The sequence below is a fragment of the Trichosurus vulpecula genome, chromosome 8, assembly GCF_011100635.1.
Source record: "Trichosurus vulpecula isolate mTriVul1 chromosome 8, mTriVul1.pri, whole genome shotgun sequence".
NCBI classification, from domain to species: domain Eukaryota; kingdom Metazoa; phylum Chordata; class Mammalia; order Diprotodontia; family Phalangeridae; genus Trichosurus; species Trichosurus vulpecula.
This window is the reverse complement of record NC_050580.1, coordinates 204,337,720-204,356,140: the sequence shown is the minus strand read 5'-3', so window position 1 is coordinate 204,356,140 and position 18,421 is coordinate 204,337,720. Positions and strand designations below refer to the sequence as shown.

Sequence of the window (18,421 nt, the reverse complement as noted above, 5' to 3'; positions counted from 1 at the left end):
CTTTACCAGCCCCACTCAAACAAAGGCCAGAATCATTAAAGGCACTTAAGAGAAGAATAGCAAAAGGCCCTGCCCTGATTACCACTACATCTGGTCCTCCATCTTGCTGGTTGTATGAGCTGAGGTCTACCATTTATTATAATTGTGACTTTGGGTGACACACTGAATCCATCTGGGCCTCAGTTTCCTCATCAGTAAAATGAAGGGTTTGAATCTGCTATCCTTAAGTACCTCTATGATTTTGGACAGGTCACTTAATTTTTGGGGGGGCTGCAGTTTCCTCATTAATAAAATGAAGGAATTCAACTTGATGACCAATAAAGTCCTTTCCAGTTCAGAATCTGTGACTGGAAGTAAATTAAAACCTTTCCAATCCTTAAGATCAGTTTGACATCCTATGGTAGTTTTAGCCTATATGTCTCTTAAATGTAGTACCAAGCACAGGACTGAACAAAGAAAGTGTTTTCCGGTTATTAATTGATTTAATTGTAATCGATGAAGGAGTTATTTCAGGATTAGGAAAAAAAACCAACCTGTTTACTATAATGCTCACATTAGATAATGAACACTTTTCTTGTTAAGAGCAGAATTAGATGAGAGCTTTCAGGAATTTGAAAGTGATTTATTGGTCTACTGACTCATGTCAAAGACCACATTCTTTTGTATCATTAAAATTCTGAAGCTGCCATGTCTTTAGTAATCTATTAATATCTGTGACAAATCCAGCTTTGGCTCGGCCACCACATTCCCTTTCCTTATTTATTCATCTATTTATTTAATTTGTGGTAACTGCTTTTTTTTAACATTTTCATCTGTGCTCTTTACCCTGCCTCCCTTCTTCCCATCTCTACCTAACTCCTAGTTCAGTGGTCTCCAAGGCAACCCTTCTCCACCTCACCCCACCCCAGCCATTGAGCCATAACATAATGCCAAGATATAACCCATTAGAAGGCTAGGAGATGGCTAAAATTCCTCTTTCTCTGTTAGATAGGAAAGTTTGTCTCCAACTCAACTCCACCTGCCCTTTACCCCATTGTGCCCTCTACAATGGCTGTGCAAACTGCCTGTTTTCTTCCAGGCATATACCCCCATAGTCTTGGTGACTAAGAACCCTGCCCCATTGTTGGCTTTTGATGGGCCCGAGTAAGTAATACAAGCAAGTATGGATGGGTTGCTGATCTGCCTCATGGATCTCATTCACTTTATTTCAAAACTCACCCCTCTTACAAACTTCCCTAAAGTAGGGAACCACACGCTCCTTCTGGTCACCCAGTTCTGAGAACTCTATCTACTGCTAACTCTCCTTTACTCCACATGTCCAATTAGTTGCTAAGCCTTGCTGATTCTACTTCTCCAACATCTATCCCCATCCATTCCTTTTACTCCACTTTCACAAGCTACCCCTCCCATTCAGGCCATCTTGGCTGGACTCTGACAAGAGCCTCCTAATTGGTCTCCACCTCTAGGCTCTCCTTACTCCAGTCCAACCTTCTCATAGCCACCAAATGGATATTCCTAAATGGCAAATTCTAGCTGTCGCTCCCCTTTTCAATGACGCCTTATCAACTAAAGAATCAAATATTATTTCATCTTTATCTCATCCTTTTCAAATCTCTATTTTTTGGGTTGGTTTTTACAAACTCCTGACAACTTTGCTTCCATTCTGGTGGAGAGGAACAAGCAATCGTTCTCCACCAATGAAGGATATTGGTTCAGTAATACCTGTATATAAGCAACAAATAAGGAAATATATGTATATGTATGTGTGTGTATGCACACATGGGGTATACAAGATGTTGAGGAAGGACTAGCACCTCTGGTGTGAGTGCTTGCCCAGCCCTTTTCAGAGCTGTGCACTTACCTTCAGGGTGCACCTGGCACTCAACTCTCACCTGTGGCTCCAAGAAGCTGTAGCAGGTACAGCAGCCACACCCCAGTAAACCATCTCAGCAGACAGGCTAAATCAGGTTGAGGGTAACTAACAGACCTCAGTGAGTTATTGGGGCGTTTACTCCAAGCATGTGATGACTTCTCCCAGTGAAACAGGCAGATGAAAACAGTTTGTTCCGACAGCCACTAAGGCTGCTGAAGCAGGTGTTCTGGAGCGCTTAGGGTTTGATCAGACATTGAAGAAGACAAGGTTATCCACTGCATCCCTGAGGCCATCACTAGTCTTCCTGACTTTTGTCTTGCCACTGGGCTTCGATGATTCTGGACAAGAGAGTGAGGCTGATGACTTTGTGCAACTCAGCCTCACTTAAATCCAATTCACAAGTGAGTCAAGACATCACCCATGACGTCACTGGTCCTCTTTTAAAAGGAAGGGCAAACAACTGCTACAACAATATTTAGATATGTTAGGGGTGAGCAATCAAAAGTTTGAAGACCATCGTTCTATTTCATCATTCTATTCTATTTCTTGGCTTCATTTTTACTAGTTTCTTTATTTCCTTCTATTCTTCCCTCTATTTTAACCAAAATGTCATTAATAAGAAAGAAAACACAAATATTGAATAAAATGAGTTTTACATTTGATAAAATCATACTTCCTTTTTAGGCTGCCTTTTTGTGTTTTTTAATTGGTATTGACGTCCATAATAGAAAATATCCTTTATGTGACTTCCTTTTAGAGCCACTGCCTGCTACTGATCTATACAGCAGGGCACTGGGCATTGAGAGAAGAGTGACCATTAGTACAAATTGTAAATTTTAATTAAAAAAAAATTAAAAACCTGCTGGTTGTGGAACAAAGGGCTGAGCTGCCCTAAGGTTGCAGCACTAGCAGTTTCTCGGTTTCTCTGGAGGATATGTATGACCTTAGGTTCACCTTCCACTCAACTGCCCTCTGAACACAAGAGACTGGAGTCAGCAGTAAAAAGTACTTTGTTTTTAGTATAACTTCCAGTGAAAAAATGTTTGGGACTTGACCCCAGGCAGCATTTCTTGAGTTGGGGGTGAAATTAATTATAACGTTTGGGAGGTATAACAGAATCAGCTCTTTGAAAGTCAGGAAGGGACCTTCACGTGACCTCCTGGGTTTGATATAACCAGGACTGGGAAACTGTCACCTCGTGGAAGCCCCAGAGCTTTACTGAAAGCCCCACTTGAATCCAAAAAGCATTTTTACATCCCCAAATCACAGATTCCTTTTATTCCCAAGAGAGTGTAGAGGAGGCCACACAGCTGAATTTCTGCCTCCCTCAAAGGAGGCATCCTATGCAATCTGCTCATCTTCCCCGCTTTTTGTCTCTGGCCTCCAATAATCAGTCAACATTTATTAAGTTCCTACTGTGTTCCAGGCACTGTGCTAAGTGCTGGGGATACCAAATGAGGCAAGACAGTCCTTGTCCTAAAGGAGCTTACAATCTATTACAGGAGACAACAATCCATCAACATTTATTAAGCACCTACTATATGCCGGGTGGCTGGAGATACCAAGAGGCAAATGACAGTCCCTAACCTCCGGGTGCTTAAAATCTAGTAGGGAAATAACAATCAACCCATTAACATGCATTAAGCTCCTACTACATGCCAAGCTAGGGCAGGTAGGTGGGGGAGTGGATAGGGTGTAGGTCAGGAAGACTCACCTCCCAGAGTTCAAATTCGACCAGGGACATTTACTATCTGGGTAGGGGTAGGGGTAGGGGTGGGGGTGGGAGGGTTCAATTAATAGCTTTTATGGGGAAGATACTGAATGAATGTAACCATTTGCTGAAACAGACTGTGTATCGTTCATACTAAATCTGGTCAAAGCCCATTTCAAGGTGATAACTCCCTGACCATAAATTATACTTAAAAGGCCTAATGCAAAGTTAATGCCCACCAGGTAAGAGAATAATATAGAAATTTGGAGGTATTTCAGCGTATAATTTCAAATATGCCTGAAATCCTGTTGATAGCGGTTCATTTTCTCAATGTTCACCCTTTTTTATGAAAATGAAAGCCGCACACAAGCGGCTCCTGCCACTCCTCACCTCTATGACCTTGGGCATGTCGCTGCTCCAAGTTTCTAGCAATGTTAAATTTAAGGGGGTTGGAAGAGATGCTTTCTCGGTGCCCTTCCCTGGTACTAGAAGCGTCCCTTTCTCTCTGTCCCCGCTAAGGCGCTCTTCCGCAGCCCCAGGACGCCCCGGCCCGGGCTCGCTCGCCCCAGGCCGAGCCCGGTCTGCCCGGCCCAGCCGCGGGCCAGGCAGAGGAAGGGGCGCACGCGCGGACGCATAGAACGGGCCGGCGGGGGACGGGCGGGGGTGGGCGGTGCTGCACTAGCTTATCCCAGCCCCGGCAGGTGCGGCGGCGCTAGACCTCGCCCGCCGTGCCCGGGCCTGACCTTCCTCCCCCGGCGCCCTCCTCCGCGGCGGCGACGGCGGCGGCGTCTCTCGGAGCGTGCCGGGGCTGTGTGGGCGCGTTCCGGGCTCCCGTCGCTAGCCGGCAGCAGCATGTGGCGTTCGGCCGGGCCCGCGTTTCGAGGCTTGTCCTGCTGGGGCCGGCAGCCCCTCCGGACCGTCTCCGCTTCCCCGGGCGGCTCCCAGAAGGGCGTGACGTTAAGCGTGACACCCCCCGTGGGCCTGGCGGACGAGCCGCTGCACATCCAGGTGCAGGGCTTGAGCCCCGGCGAGCCCGTGACCGTGCGGGCGCTGGCCGTCAGCTACTACGGCCGCCTCTTCCAGTCATGCGCCCATTACGAAGCCGACAGCGGCGGGGCGCTGGACCTGACCAGAGACCCCTCCCAGGGCGGCGACTACACGGGCGTGGAGCCCATGGGGCTCATGTGGAGCCTTTCCCCAGCCGGCATGGAGAACCCCTACGTCCGCATGGTGCAGCGCAGCGTGCTCAAGAAGCCCCTCAAGCTCCAGGTGACGGTCCACCAGGCGCACAACCAGACCGGGCTGCTGCTGGGCCAGGTGCTGGCCTCGGCCAGGGTGGAGCGCTGGTATGCCACCCCCGAGATCCGGGCCATCAGGGTCCGCGAGGGCACGGTCAGAGGGTCCTTCTTCCTGCCCCCAGGTGCGTGAGACCCTGGTCGCTTCCCTTTCTTCCCGGCCCTTCCAACACTACGGATTTTATTTTATTCTTTAGGAAATCGCACAGCAGGGCTTTCCAGGAACACACCAAGATGCAATCCGATTCAGTAAACATTTTCTAGGGGCAATGGGCTAGGGGGTACCTGGGCAAACCTTCCTGCCTTCGAGGTGTTTTGCCTTCTGCAGAGAACTATAGAGCAGTTTTGAGGTTTCCAAAACGCACATTACAAACATTAATCAATATTTATTAAGTGCCTACTATGTGCTAGGCTATATATACGTAGAATAAATAGGAAATAATAAAAGAGGAAAATCAGTCAGCATTTATTAGGTGCCTACTGTATGCCACATACTGTGCTAAGCACTGTAGAAAGAGCCAAAAGATAGTCCTTGCAAGTAGGGAAACAGACCTGCAAATATATGCAAAGCAAGCTATATACAAGGTAATGTAGAAAATAATTAAAAGAGAAAGCAATCAGTCAATAAACATTAGCACATGCTGTGGGGCCAGGCATTGTACTAAGTTCTGGGAATATTAAAAGAGGCAAAAGACAGTCCTCAAGGAGCTTACGTAGGGGAGATAGGGAAACAAAGCAAAAGGAAAATACAGGAAAAATAGGAAATAAATCAGAAAACATTTATTTAGCACCTACTATGTGCCAGGCACTGTGCTGAGTGCTAGGAATATTAAAAAAAAAAGGGGGGGGCAGAAGATCGTCCCTGCCTTCAAGGAGCTTATGATCCACTGGGGGAGATGACATGCACATAGTTATATGCAAAGCAATCTATATATATAGGATAAATAGGAAATAATTAACAGAGGGAAAGCACTGGAATTAGGAGGGGTTGGGGAAGGCTTTGGGTAAAAGGTGGGATTTTAGTTGGGACTTAAAGGAAGCCAGGGGGGTCAGTAGTCAGAGAGGAGTTCCAGGTGATCCTAACAAAATGAGGATAAATAATAGCACCTATTTCCTAGGTATTTTCTCCATTGACTTACCTAGGAAATAGGTGCTATTCTTATCCCTGTTATACAGCATTGAGAAATGGAGGCGGCTGAGGTCAGATTTGAACCCAGGTAGTACTGATTCCAAGTCCAGTACTCTATCCACTACACCACCATTTACACAGCTATTTAAGGAGGAGAAGAGAGTAAGAATTAGGAGAATCAGGAAAGGCTTCCAGGGGGACAGTGTACCTGAACTGAACCTGAAGGAATTTAGGGATTCTAAGAGGCTGAGGGGAGGAAGGCTTGCATTTTAGTATGGAGGATGCTTGTACAGAGGAACTGAATGCAAAAGGCTGGCCTGCTGTCCTAACCTATTTACCCGTATCTGAAATCAAAGCAGGAAGGAAGAAGTGGTCCCTTGGGAGCCTGTCTCTAGGTCTCTGATTAAATTACTAAATAATGTGGGACTCCAGAAGGAAGGGGCTGGAGGGCAGGAAAGAGATTAGCCATACATATGTATTCTGGTTTGCACCAGAAAGAAAAATTTGGAAGCAAGAGCTCTCCAGTTAGTCAAAAGTATGTAGAGCTGAAAAGGATCTTAGAGGTCATCTGGTTGAATTCCTTCATTTTACAGATGAGGAAACTGTGATTAAGTGATTTATTCCAGGTCATAGAGGTAGTGAATGTCAAAGCCAGGATTCTGTCTCAGGTTTTCTAAAACCAGATCCAACATGCATTCCAAGCCCCACTACCTTTCCTGCATGTGACATTTACATAACATTAAGTTCAACAGTTTAGAAAATAATTAAACCTTTTTCTTTGGCATAAAGATCAGTTCCTTAAAAAAAAAAAAAAACATTGAACTTGGAGTTTTGAGAACCTAAGTTGAAATCCTAGTTTGTTCCTTATTGCCTGCTAGTCACTGGGCCTCTCTGGGGCTATTTCCACATTTTTTAAATGAAAGCATTGAACAGATCTGATTCTCAAACCTTTTTTCTGCTCACAGCACAGCATTCTTTGCTTGAGAAATCGTAGCATACTGGCAACAAGGAAGGGTTCCAGACCTGTTATCCAGGACCTTGGGATTCCTTGACTCTCCTAAGAGGCAGCTAGGTGTCTCAATGAGTAGAACACTGGGCCTGCAGTCAAGAAGACAGGAATTCAAATTCAGTCCCAGACACTTACTAGCAGTATGACCTTAGGCAAGCCACTTAACCCCATTTGCCTCAGTTTCCTCCTGGCCATCATAATAGCACCTACCTCCCAGAGTAGTTGTGATTGTCAAATGAGATGACATTTGCTCACTGCTGTTACTGTTATTAACTCTTCTCTGCCCCATCACTTTCTTTTATTTTGTTACTTCTCCAGGCCTCTAATCAGAAGAGGCAGCTTTGTACCTGCAGGGATAGAGCTGCTATTTTGACTTATTTATTTATTTATTTTTTGTTTTTAGTTTACAACACTGCGTTCCACAAGTTTTTGAGTTCCAAATTATCTCCCCTTCCCTCTCCCCCTTCTCCCCCCCCGCAAGACAGCATGTAATCCAGTATAGGTTCTACATATACCTTCATATTAAGCTTATTTTCACAATAGTCAAGTTGTAAAGTAGAATTGTAACCAATGGAATGAACCATGAGAAAAAAGAAACAAAACAAAAAAAAAAAGAGAGAGCAAATAGTTTGCCTCAATCTGCATTCAGACTGTAATTCTTTCTCTGGATGTGGATAGCTTTTTCCGTGAGTCTTTTGGAGCTGTCTTTGAACCTTGCATGGTTAAGAGGGGCTGAGTCTATCAAAGTTAGTCACCACAGATACCTTGTGTCTATAATGATTTATAATGTTCTCCTGGTTCAGCTCTCCTTACTCAGCATTGGATCATAAAAGTTTTTCCAGGTTATTATGAAGTCTGTCTGCTCCTCATTTCTTAAAGCACAATAGTATTCCATTACATTCACATACCACAGCTTGTTTAGCCTTTCCCCAAATGATGAGCATCCCCTTAATTTCCAGTTCTTGGCCACCACAAAAAGAGCCGCTATAAATATTTTTGTACAAAGGGTCCTTTTCCCACTTTTGTGATCTCTTTGGGTTATAGCCCTAGAAGTGGTATTGCTGGGTCAAAGGGTATGCACATTTTTGTAGCCCTTTGGGCATAGTTCCGAATTGCTCTCCAGAATGGTTGGATCACTTCACAAGTCCACCAAAAGAGCATTAGTGTCCCAGTTTTCCCACATCTTCTCCAGCATTTATTATTTTCCTGTTTTGACATGTTAGCCAATCTGACAGGAGTGATGTGGTACCTCAGAGTTGTTTTGATTTGTATTTCTCTAATCAGTAGTGATTGAGGGCATTTTTCATATGACTATAGCTTTAATTTCTTCCTCTGAAAACTGCCTGTTCACATCCTTGTATTGCTGAGAACTAAGTCTATCAAAGTCAAAATGGGTACATGATTTAGATATAAAGGCTGATACTATAAGCATATAACTAGGAGAGCAAAGAATTGTTTGCCTGTCAAATTTATGGAGAAGGGAAGAATTTATGATCAAACAAGAAATAGAGAACATTATGAAATGCAAAATGGATGATTTTGATTACATGAAATTGAAAAGGTTTTGCACAAACAAAGCCAATGCAATCGAAATTAGAAAGGAAGCAGAAAGCTGGGGAACAATTTTTACAGCCAGCGTCTCTGATAAAGACCTCATTTCTAAAATATATAGAGAACTGAGTTAAATTTATAAGAATACAAAATGGTCAAAGGATATGAACAGGCAGTTTTCAGATGAAGAAATTAAAGCTATCTATAGGCATACGAAAAAGTGCTCTAAATCACTATTGATTAGAGAAATGCAAATTAAAACAACTCTGAGGTACCACATCACTCCTATCCAGTGACAAAACAGGAAAATGATAAATGCTGGAGAAGATGTGGGAAAATTGAAACACTAGTGCATTGTTGGTGGAGTTGTGAACTGATCCAACCATTCTGGAGAGCAATTTGAAACTGCCCAAAGGGCTATAAAAATAAAAAAATATAGGCAAGTAGATATAAAGGTTGGTAGTTGTTGGAGTTTGCTTGGTCACCTCTGATATCAAAAAGGTCCTAGATTTTTACCACATCTTTTATCTTCCAAACTGGTACCTCAGTGCCCTCACAATCCTATCTTCTACAGCACATGTCAAATAGGCAATATTGTGGCCTCCAACACTTCCAAGTGCTACCTAACCGAGTAAAATTATCATTGGGAAATATTTAACAAAACAAATAAAATATAATAGAACATAGATAATATTTAATATGTGGTTTTCTAAGTATGTGTCCAACACGCATCCTTATGTATAGTTTAATGGCCCCTGCTTCTGAGTTTGACACCACTGATTTACAGCATGAATCTGCTCTCTAATTTCAACTAATTTGGATTTTTTTTCCATTTTTGTTCTCTTTTGTTCAATTTCTGCTTTCTCTATAAGCATGTTAAGGACTATAATTTTAAGGTCTCCTTAATTTGTTGTAATAATTTTTGCAAATCTTTACCATATTTCTTCTATTTGTAGTCATTTTTCTAATTTCTTACCAAATGCCCTTGGGATGACTTTCCTCCTTTGGTTATCTTGCCAAGTTTTATTTAGAATGGTTTTTTCCTCCACTGCTTCTTTCTTCTTTATGAGGCAATACTACTCATAATCATCATTGTTTTTCATAAGGTAAGAATGCAACATACCAAAATTTATGGGTTGCAGCAAAAGCAATTCTTAGAGGCAAAAATTTATCTGCTTATATTAACAAAAGAGAAGGTAAGTGAGATGAGTTTTCAGTTTTTTAAAAATGAGAAAATCAACAAATTAATGCAACTAAAATAAACTTAAAAGAAGATATCACTAAGACAAAAGGAGAAATAAACATACTTTAAAGCAAACACATACTGCTTAATTAAGAAATTGATTTTTTTAAAGTCTAATAAAATTGGCAGAGCATTAACTAGCTTAACCAAATAAGAGAGGAGAAAATCAAATTACTGAAACTAAAAAATGAGGACAAAAATACCTATTGAATAGTGAAGATAGTTAAAGAAAAACAGCAGCAACATGCAATCATATGCCAAGAAAACTGAGAATGTCTAAGAAATGGATGATATTCACAAAAATATAAAATACCCAAATTGATCAATCCAGTAAAATGCATTAGGGAAAACCATTAATGAATTACAATGTAAACACACGTGCACACACACATATACCAGATGGATTCCCAAGTGAATTCTACTAGAAAACAAATAATTTTGATACTATATAAATTGTTTTCAAAAATAGAAAAAGATGGCATTCTACCAAATTTTTCTTATGATTAAAATATAGATCTGATCTTCAAACCATATGGATCTTCAAACCATCTAAAGGCACATAAAGGGAACTATAGACTAATAGTGAATACTGAATGCAAAAATTCAGAATTCACCATTAGTGAATATTGAATGCAAAAATATCATGGCAAACATAACACAATAGAATATTTTAAAAATTGTTCAGGTGATCAAGCGGGACTTATTCCAGGAATGTAAATATGACAATATCAGGAAACAGCATGAGAAGTTGAATTAACAAAATGTTTGAAATTCTGCCTCATCAGTAGACAGAGAAAGAACTTTTGGTAAAACACTTTATGTTAAAAACACTAAAATGACTAGGAATGGAAGTTTTCATTACAATAGAATCTTTATTTGAACCCAGGAACCAGAATTACATGCAATGGAGAAACCTTAGGAAACTCTCCTTATTTGTGGACAACAGGGACAGGGATGAGACCTGTGGAACTCCTGGGTGAATGAATTTCTACCAGTACAGGTGGGCATCTTCTCTGCAACCTAACAGTCTTAGAGAGCCGCCTAGAACACCAAGAAGCTAAGTGACTTGTCCAGGGCCATACAACCATTACATGTTGAAAGCAGGACTTGAACTCAGGTCTCCTTAACTACAAGGATGACTCTTGAACCACCATGCCAATATGGTTGATTATGGAGAAAACCTAAGACAGTCAGCCAGTCTAGCTCAGATACCTATAGTAAAATAGTCAAATATCACCAAGAAAAAGAAAAAAGCAATAGAGAAATGCCATTTAAAATAATTAGAAAATGTGCTGACCATCTGGGAATTCTTACCTAATAGAATATAAGCTTTGAAGGCAGGAACTGTTTTTCATTTTTGTCTTTGTACCCTGGCAGCTGGCACGGTGTTTTGCACATAGTGCTTGTTGATTTGAGTTGAATTTAAAACATACAGAATTTACATAAAGTCAACTATAAACCAATTTTATAGAAATAAAATAATTAAAATTGAAGAGATACTTAATGTTTAAGCTGAGATACTATACATATTATACTGCGTTTCCAAGTTAGTTTATAGTCATATTGTTATTTCTATTAAAATACACACTAGATATAGAATTAGACAAAATATTAATTCATATGGAAGACCAAAAAGTCCAGAGTATCAGAGGAAATCACTTAAAAAAAAGGAAGAAGGGGGACCACCTTGCACCCTAGATTTCAAATTATACCACAAATTGGTAATTATTTAAACTTTCTGGTACTAGATTTTTTAAAAATAGAATAACAGATCAGTAAATAGGTTAGATAGTAATGAGCTAGAGCGTTCAGTAAACTCAAATAATAAACTACTGGGGGAAGTATTCACTATTTAACGAAAATTGTTAGCAAACATTTAGAAGGCAGTTGTTGGAAAAGAGCAGACCAAATCACAACACACATACACACAAACAGACTAACAACATATAGTTTGTAAACATCATAAAAAGTACGAGATGATTAAAACTTGCACAGTGCTGGAAAAGGGATATTGTTAAATTGACTCAGAAAACTATGAGAGAAGAAATACCTATATTTGATTGCATAGAAATAAGCTTTTGTATAAAATAAACCAATGAATCCAGAATAAGAGAGAATGAGACAAACCGGGGGTGGGAGGGGGGGAATTATTGTATCAAATGATTTAAAACAAATATGACATCCAAAATGTGTAAAGAATTGAAATTTTTATCAGTGTGAGCTATTTTGTAATTGATAGGTTGTCAAAGGAACAAATACAATTCTCAAAAGAATTGGAAGCTATCAGCAGGCATGTGAAAAAATATCCAAAATTCCTAATCAGAGAAATACAAATTAAAGCATCGCTGAGCCACCTGAGCCCCAGATTGACAAAGATAAAAGATAACCATTGGCAGGGCTGTGGTATAAAACAGGCATGATGTTATCCTGCCGGTAGGGTTGTGAATTGGTCCACTTTGGAAATCAGGGAAGCAGTACAGAATGATATATTAATAGTTAGGAGTGTGCATATCCTTTGATCCAGTGGTTCTGCTGCAGAGAATATGCCCCAAGGATGTTACTGACAAGGGAAAGATCAATTTAAAAAGTTGTTCTTGACAGCACCATCTGTGATGCCAGAAATCAGAAATATACTTAGTATTCATCAATAAAGAATGGCCTGTTAGTTCAGAAACATTTTACAAAATTAGATCAGGCTGAACAAATTACAGTATGTGCCTATGATAGAATATTATTGCATCATAAGAAATGATGAGAGGCCGTATGATACACTAGCAAGAAAATTAACCCCAGTCAGGAAGGCCTGGCTTCAAGGCCTGCTTCTGATACATACTTGCTCTGTGACCCAAGACAAATCACTTAACGTGTCAGTGTTCCTCAGAACTGCTCTCTAAGGCTGGAAATCACACATTTGCCTCGAAGGGGTTACCTTATTGGGATTTCCCAGTGTACACCAGTGGTGTCAAACTCAAATGGAAATAGTAAACACTAAGTTGTCCATAAAGGATCACAGTGGTCCACGTATTGACTTAGAAAACCACACGTGTTTATAATATAAAATCAGATAGAAACGACATTTTGACCTGATTTGGGCTGCACTTGGGAGTATTATGGGCCACATGTAGCCTGTGGGCTGTGCGTTTGACACCTCTGGTGTATACGAATGAAATTGTAGATCTAACCCCCTCTCTTCCCCACCCCTAAAAAGAAGATTATGAATATCAAGAATTTAAAAAAATAGGGCCTATATAAATACTTATTTAAAATTATGTGGAATGAAGAAAGCAGAATCAAGTCAAGTCAGCAAGTATTTATCATGCTCTTGCTCTGTGCCAGGTATGGTGCTAATGGCTGGGAATGTAAATACCAGATGAAAGAAAAATAGTGCCTGCCCTTGAGGAGTGTACATTCTAATAGGGGAAGGCAACATATGAAGAAGCTGAAAAGGTGGGGTTTGGTAGAAGGCGAGATGAAGGAAGGCACTGGTGCAGGAGCATAATAGAGAAAGTCCAGAGTGGCCAAGGTTTGCCTGGAGAGGAATGAAGACATGGCTTGCCTGGGCCTCTTCCTCAGAATGAAGGTTCCTGGAGAAACCAGCCAGTCAGAGGGGGAAGCCACAGGGATGGAGAGGAAGGACTTCAGTAAGTGAAATCCAGGGATGGAGTGAGCTTCCACTTCGAAGAAAGAGGTTTCTGTGGCTTTGTAGAGAAAGTCTAGAAAGTCAATTCAGCCTAGAGAGGAATGAACCAAAAGAATAGCATCCATGTAGACTAAACATGCTTAAAGAGACAAAACAGCAACAAATTTTTACAGCAAAGAGCAGAAAAGGACAAGGAAAATAAGGATAAATTGGGTATAGCTGTGACATAGTAAGCACAGACATCTTTTTGGATGGGTAAATAATGAAAGTTATAGACAAATATAGTAATTTATCATTTCTTGGGTGTTTTTTTGTTTCATTTTCTCTTATGTGCTCCTTATGTTTTTATTCACATATTTGAATACATGCACTTCCATAGAAGACAAAATAACATGTAGATTAAGAGCAAACAAACAGAGCTTGAAGGTGCACCTAAGTATCGTATTTAGTAAATATTGGCCTTTTAGTGATCCAGACTGTTCTCTATGAGATCAGGAACAACACTCATCTTACATCCAATCCTTGCTTTTGTAGGGGATGGTCCATTTCCTGGTGTGATTGACATGTTTGGCGATGAAGGGGGACTACATGAATTTCGGGCTAGCCTTCTTGCTTGTCGAGGCTTTGCTACCCTAGCTTTGCCATATTTTGCCTTTGAAGATCTACCTCCCATCATGAAAGATTTAAATCTTGACTACTTTGCTCAGGCAGCTAAATTTGTGCAGAATCACCCAAAGGTAAGTGGTGTGACAGATGGAAATACACTCCTCAGAAGAATTGAAACAATGGTAACATAAGCAGTCAGTAAAATATGTGCCAGGTGAATAATAAATCAGTAGCTTAATGAGCCAGTAAAGATCAATCCATAGCAGTCTTTGTAATTCATCCTTCTTTCTCTTTTTCTTTAAAGGTCAAAGGTCCCAAAATTGGAGTGATTGGATCTGGCAAAGGAGCAGAACTGGCCTTCTCAATGGCCACGTTCCTCCCAGATGTGGCTGCTGTGGTCAGTATCAATGGTTGCATCTCCAACACAGGCACTGCTCTTCAGTGTGGCCAAGTAATCCTGCCAGGGCTTCCCTTTGATATGGATAAAATCACTGTCACTTCCTCAGGAGTTTACGATGTTAAAGAAGCCCTTGTAGACCCCTTGGATCCTGCTTATGGAGACAGCCTCATTCCCATAGAAAAAGCTAATTCTCACTTCCTTTTTGTGGTTGGAGAGGATGACAAACAATGGAATAGCTCTTTGTATGCTGACTTGGCAATTAAGCGTTTAGAGGAGCATGGGAAAAAAAATTACACTCTTCTGAGTTACCCTAATGCAGGTCATCGAATTGATCCACCCAATAGCCCATTTTTTCCAGTTGCCTTGGACCGGTGGCTGGGGGTCCCTATTCTGGGTGGGGGTCAGTGCAGAGCCCATGCTATTGCTCAGGAGGAATCTTGGAAGAAGATCTTAGAGTTTCTGAAGATGCATCTAGGATGAAGGCTATAAAACCATAAAGTTGGGTTGAAGTGAATCCCCAAACAATGCAACAAATTGATTTCAAAGGAATTTAAAGGCCTGAATCTGTATTGCTTTGTAAAATGAAAATTGAGATTTCATTTCCATCTATGTTTTTTTTGGAGGATATAAAATTACTAAGGAAATAGTACTTTTTTGGTAGCAGTTCAAAGAAATTGATTCGAGGGTCAGAAGTATTTCAATTTTGTGTTTACCAGTATCTGTCTTAAGCTATCTATTGAATAAGGTTTTAATTTGACTTATCCAGGAGACGGTAGAAGCTTCACCTATAAAGGGAGAGATAATTATTAAATGAAAGAGCAAAAATAATTTTCATTGTGGCCCCTTTTGGCGTTAAAAATCAATTTGTATACTTGGTGGCTTGTCTGCCTTCTATTTTTCCATGCTCTTTTTTTACTCATAGTAAAGTATTCTTCTTATCTGTCACAGAAATATTTCTAAAAATTTTTTGATCAGGGTATATACTTGAATGTGATCTTATTATTGAATATACACCATTGGATTTTTGATGAGGAACTTTATTTGGTGATGTAAAGATCAACATGAAACTGTAAGATGGGCTGTACTGACCTTGGGTTTTGTGGAGGTCAACTTTTTTAAGGGGCAGCAAAGATTTCACCATGAAAAAATTCTTAGGAAATCTAAGTGTTTCTCCAGCAAACAGCAGTCAAATGCTGAGAATGGATCTCGGTGTTTGTAGCATCTTTTTCCTCCTATTTCTGTCTTTATACATATTTGAAGTTTCAGAAATTTATTATCATATTGTCCTTCCAGAATAAACAGTAGCAGTGCAGAAATCGGACTTTTCTAATGGGAGGTCAGAATCCTTCCTCCTTTACCCCAGAGATGTAAAATTTATTGGTGAAGGGGGGATTCTCTTTCTCCTTTGAATCATCCTCTAGTGGGGTTTGAGCCTCCAGTTCTTCGACTGTGTGTGCTTTGGGTTGGAGGATATTCAGAGTTTTTGTTTTTGTTTTCATTTAGGCTCTCTTCTCTGATGTACGCACATATTTCTTGGGGGGGAGGGGATGGGAGGATTTGTGACTGAGTTTTTATATATTGTTTGGCTAGTAGCCCTATGGGTTCAGAACTACCCCTAGAACCCCAGGATGAGTCATTGTTGTAATGCTTTTTATAACACTACCTGTTTCTAAAGTAAAGCCACACTTTGAAATGTTTGACATTAAAAAAAGAAACCTCAGCAGATTGAGTCCCTGTGGCCCTTTCTTGGGGCTATTCATGTAAGAAATAGAAAATTGGCAAGTTGGCTTTTTTGAAATCTCTTTTCTATAACAACAGTAAAGGAAAATGTGCCTTTAAAAAACTAAGAGCCATGATCTGAGGTTGCCATTTGAAGTTTGATGTTCTGTTCATTCTAGTTTAATTTGAATGAATTTGACTGTTTAAGTTTCCTGAAAGGAGTGTTAGTTACACAGCCAGATTTTTCAGTTGTGCTTTGATGTGTGTTTTAAATAAAGCATGTCAAATCAGTATTTTGTCCATAATCAGGCCATTAGACCTGATAATTACGTCTCTCCCCCCCTCTCATCCAAACTATGCACTTATTTTAAAAAACAAAAGTATTCTTGTATTTATTTATATTTACCATTTTCTCACTGGTTGTATCCATTTTCGGTCATAGGATACTACTTTGTGCATTCTTTTCAAAGTTTCTCCTATAGATGAATTTTTTTCCTGAATTTATGGAATCCTTTTAAATGATTTTGACTGTCTTAGCATTGTAAATCTTTGGCACACTCTATTTACTGATTTTCCTGTTTTTTTAAAGTTGTTTATTTAGGTAGAAAAAGAGCTATTTAACTTTAAATTTCATTTGTTAGAGTGTTTTAAAAAATTATACACAAGGATACCCAGCTTCATGCTGTGGAATTATTTGTTTATTTATATTAAGGATTTAAAGAACACAGCATAGCTTTTTTTTCATAAATATTCTTAAATTTTGAAACCAGAAATATTGCTCTAAAATGTGTGTACAGAATATTGTTAAATTAATTTTCAAAGACAAATAAATTTCTGAAGAACATATGCAGAGTTTATATAGTTTACTTTCAGTCAGTCACATTTTATTACTTTCAGCCACAAGTCTAAGATCTTAAAAGCAACAGGTTTCTGAGCCTGAAGATAACCTTTATTTGTGAATGAATGACTACCCAGACTCATAGAAAGTTAAAGAATGAAGAATCTTAGAGAATTATCTAACCCAGCTCCCTTCCTTTTACACATAAGGAAACTGAGTCTCAGAACTGAAATGACTTCCCCAAGCTCACACCATCTGCTTGAGGATGAACTGGAACTAGAACCCAGGCCTCTTTACTCCCGTTCCAATGATCTTGCCACAGTGCTAGTTCAGGGTATTATTCAGTTATGGGAATGCTTTGCAGGGTTTAGCAGATTTGCTTGAGAATCAGATTCCTGAAGGAAGATTTTTCAGGCTGGGAAGAATTGTAACATTTCTTCTTGACAATTGCAAGATTGTCTCAGTAATAACTACTCATTTTTATGTAGTGCTTTGTGGCTTACAAACAGTAGTGTGCTGGAGTCAGCTCGAGAGAGCCAATTGTTAAAATTATCAATATGAGCATTTACACCTCAGAAATTGGTGAACATTATAAATCAAGGCTTGATTATCTAGACTTAAGACAGTGATGGGGGAAATATTAATAATGCCGATTAAAAGTTTATTCTGTGTGCATTCCTCCCTACACCCCTCCCCCAACCTGGTCTTAAACATTTATCAGCACAACCCTGTTTACAAAGCACTTTCTTCACAATCCTAGATAGTACAAGTATTAGCTCCATTTTACAGATAAGAAAACTAAAGTGCTGTAGCTGGGATTCTAACTTAAGCCTCCTGAATCCAGATCCAGTGAGTTCTCTGTTATACCTCGCAGATAAAAGACAATGTGCAGTAAAAACGCTGTGGTGGTACTGGGAATATTTAGCCTGAAAAAGGAAAGATTCAGGAGTGGCATAATAACTGTCTTCAGGTAGTTGAAAAATTGTTGCATTAAAGCAGTAGACTAGTTCTATCTGGCTTTCAAGGGGCTGTAAACTGTAGGAAGGAAGGTTTCAGTTTAACACGTAAGGAAAAACTTCCTGTAATAGGCAGTGGTTAGAGTATGAGACTTGAGACAGGAAGACCTGACTATTAGAAGCTTGCCTCAGATCCTTGTGTGCGACTCCGGGCCAATCACTTAATCTGTCTATGCCTCGGTGAGAATGATAATAGCACCTCTCTCACAAGGTTGTTGTAAGGATCGAATGAGTGAAACGTATAAAGCACTTTGCAAACAAACTCCTGGATGAGTGCTAGCTGCTATCATCACTGCTACACACTGCGCCTTCCTCCTTGGGGTTTCGCCCCTTCTTCTCAGTCTCGTTTGCTGAGGCATCATCTTTGTCCCACCTCCTAATCATGGGTGTC

At 40.2% G+C, this 18,421-nt stretch overlaps 1 protein-coding gene across 1 annotated transcript; it reads left to right on the top strand.

Annotated features, from left to right (window-relative positions):
* Nucleotides 1-2,205: 2,205 nt before the first annotated feature.
* Nucleotides 2,206-17,022, top strand: LOC118829836 (acyl-coenzyme A thioesterase 1-like). The gene is made up of 4 exons (XM_036736698.1): nucleotides 2,206-2,223; nucleotides 4,104-5,004; nucleotides 13,986-14,188; nucleotides 14,362-17,022. Exons 1-4 carry the CDS (start codon nucleotides 2,206-2,208, stop codon nucleotides 14,935-14,937), a joined length of 1,698 nt encoding a protein of 565 aa, XP_036592593.1. The 3' UTR covers nucleotides 14,938-17,022.
* The last annotated feature ends 1,399 nt before the right edge of the window (nucleotides 17,023-18,421 follow it).

Bases quoted from the DNA above. Each gene is read 5' to 3' on its own strand.
- LOC118829836 (XM_036736698.1), top strand. The intron at 5,005-13,985 runs GTGCGTGAGACC...TTGCTTTTGTAG, and splicing joins GTCCTTCTTCCTGCCCCCAG to GGGATGGTCCATTTCCTGGT. The intron at 14,189-14,361 runs GTAAGTGGTGTG...TTTTCTTTAAAG, and splicing joins TTGTGCAGAATCACCCAAAG to GTCAAAGGTCCCAAAATTGG.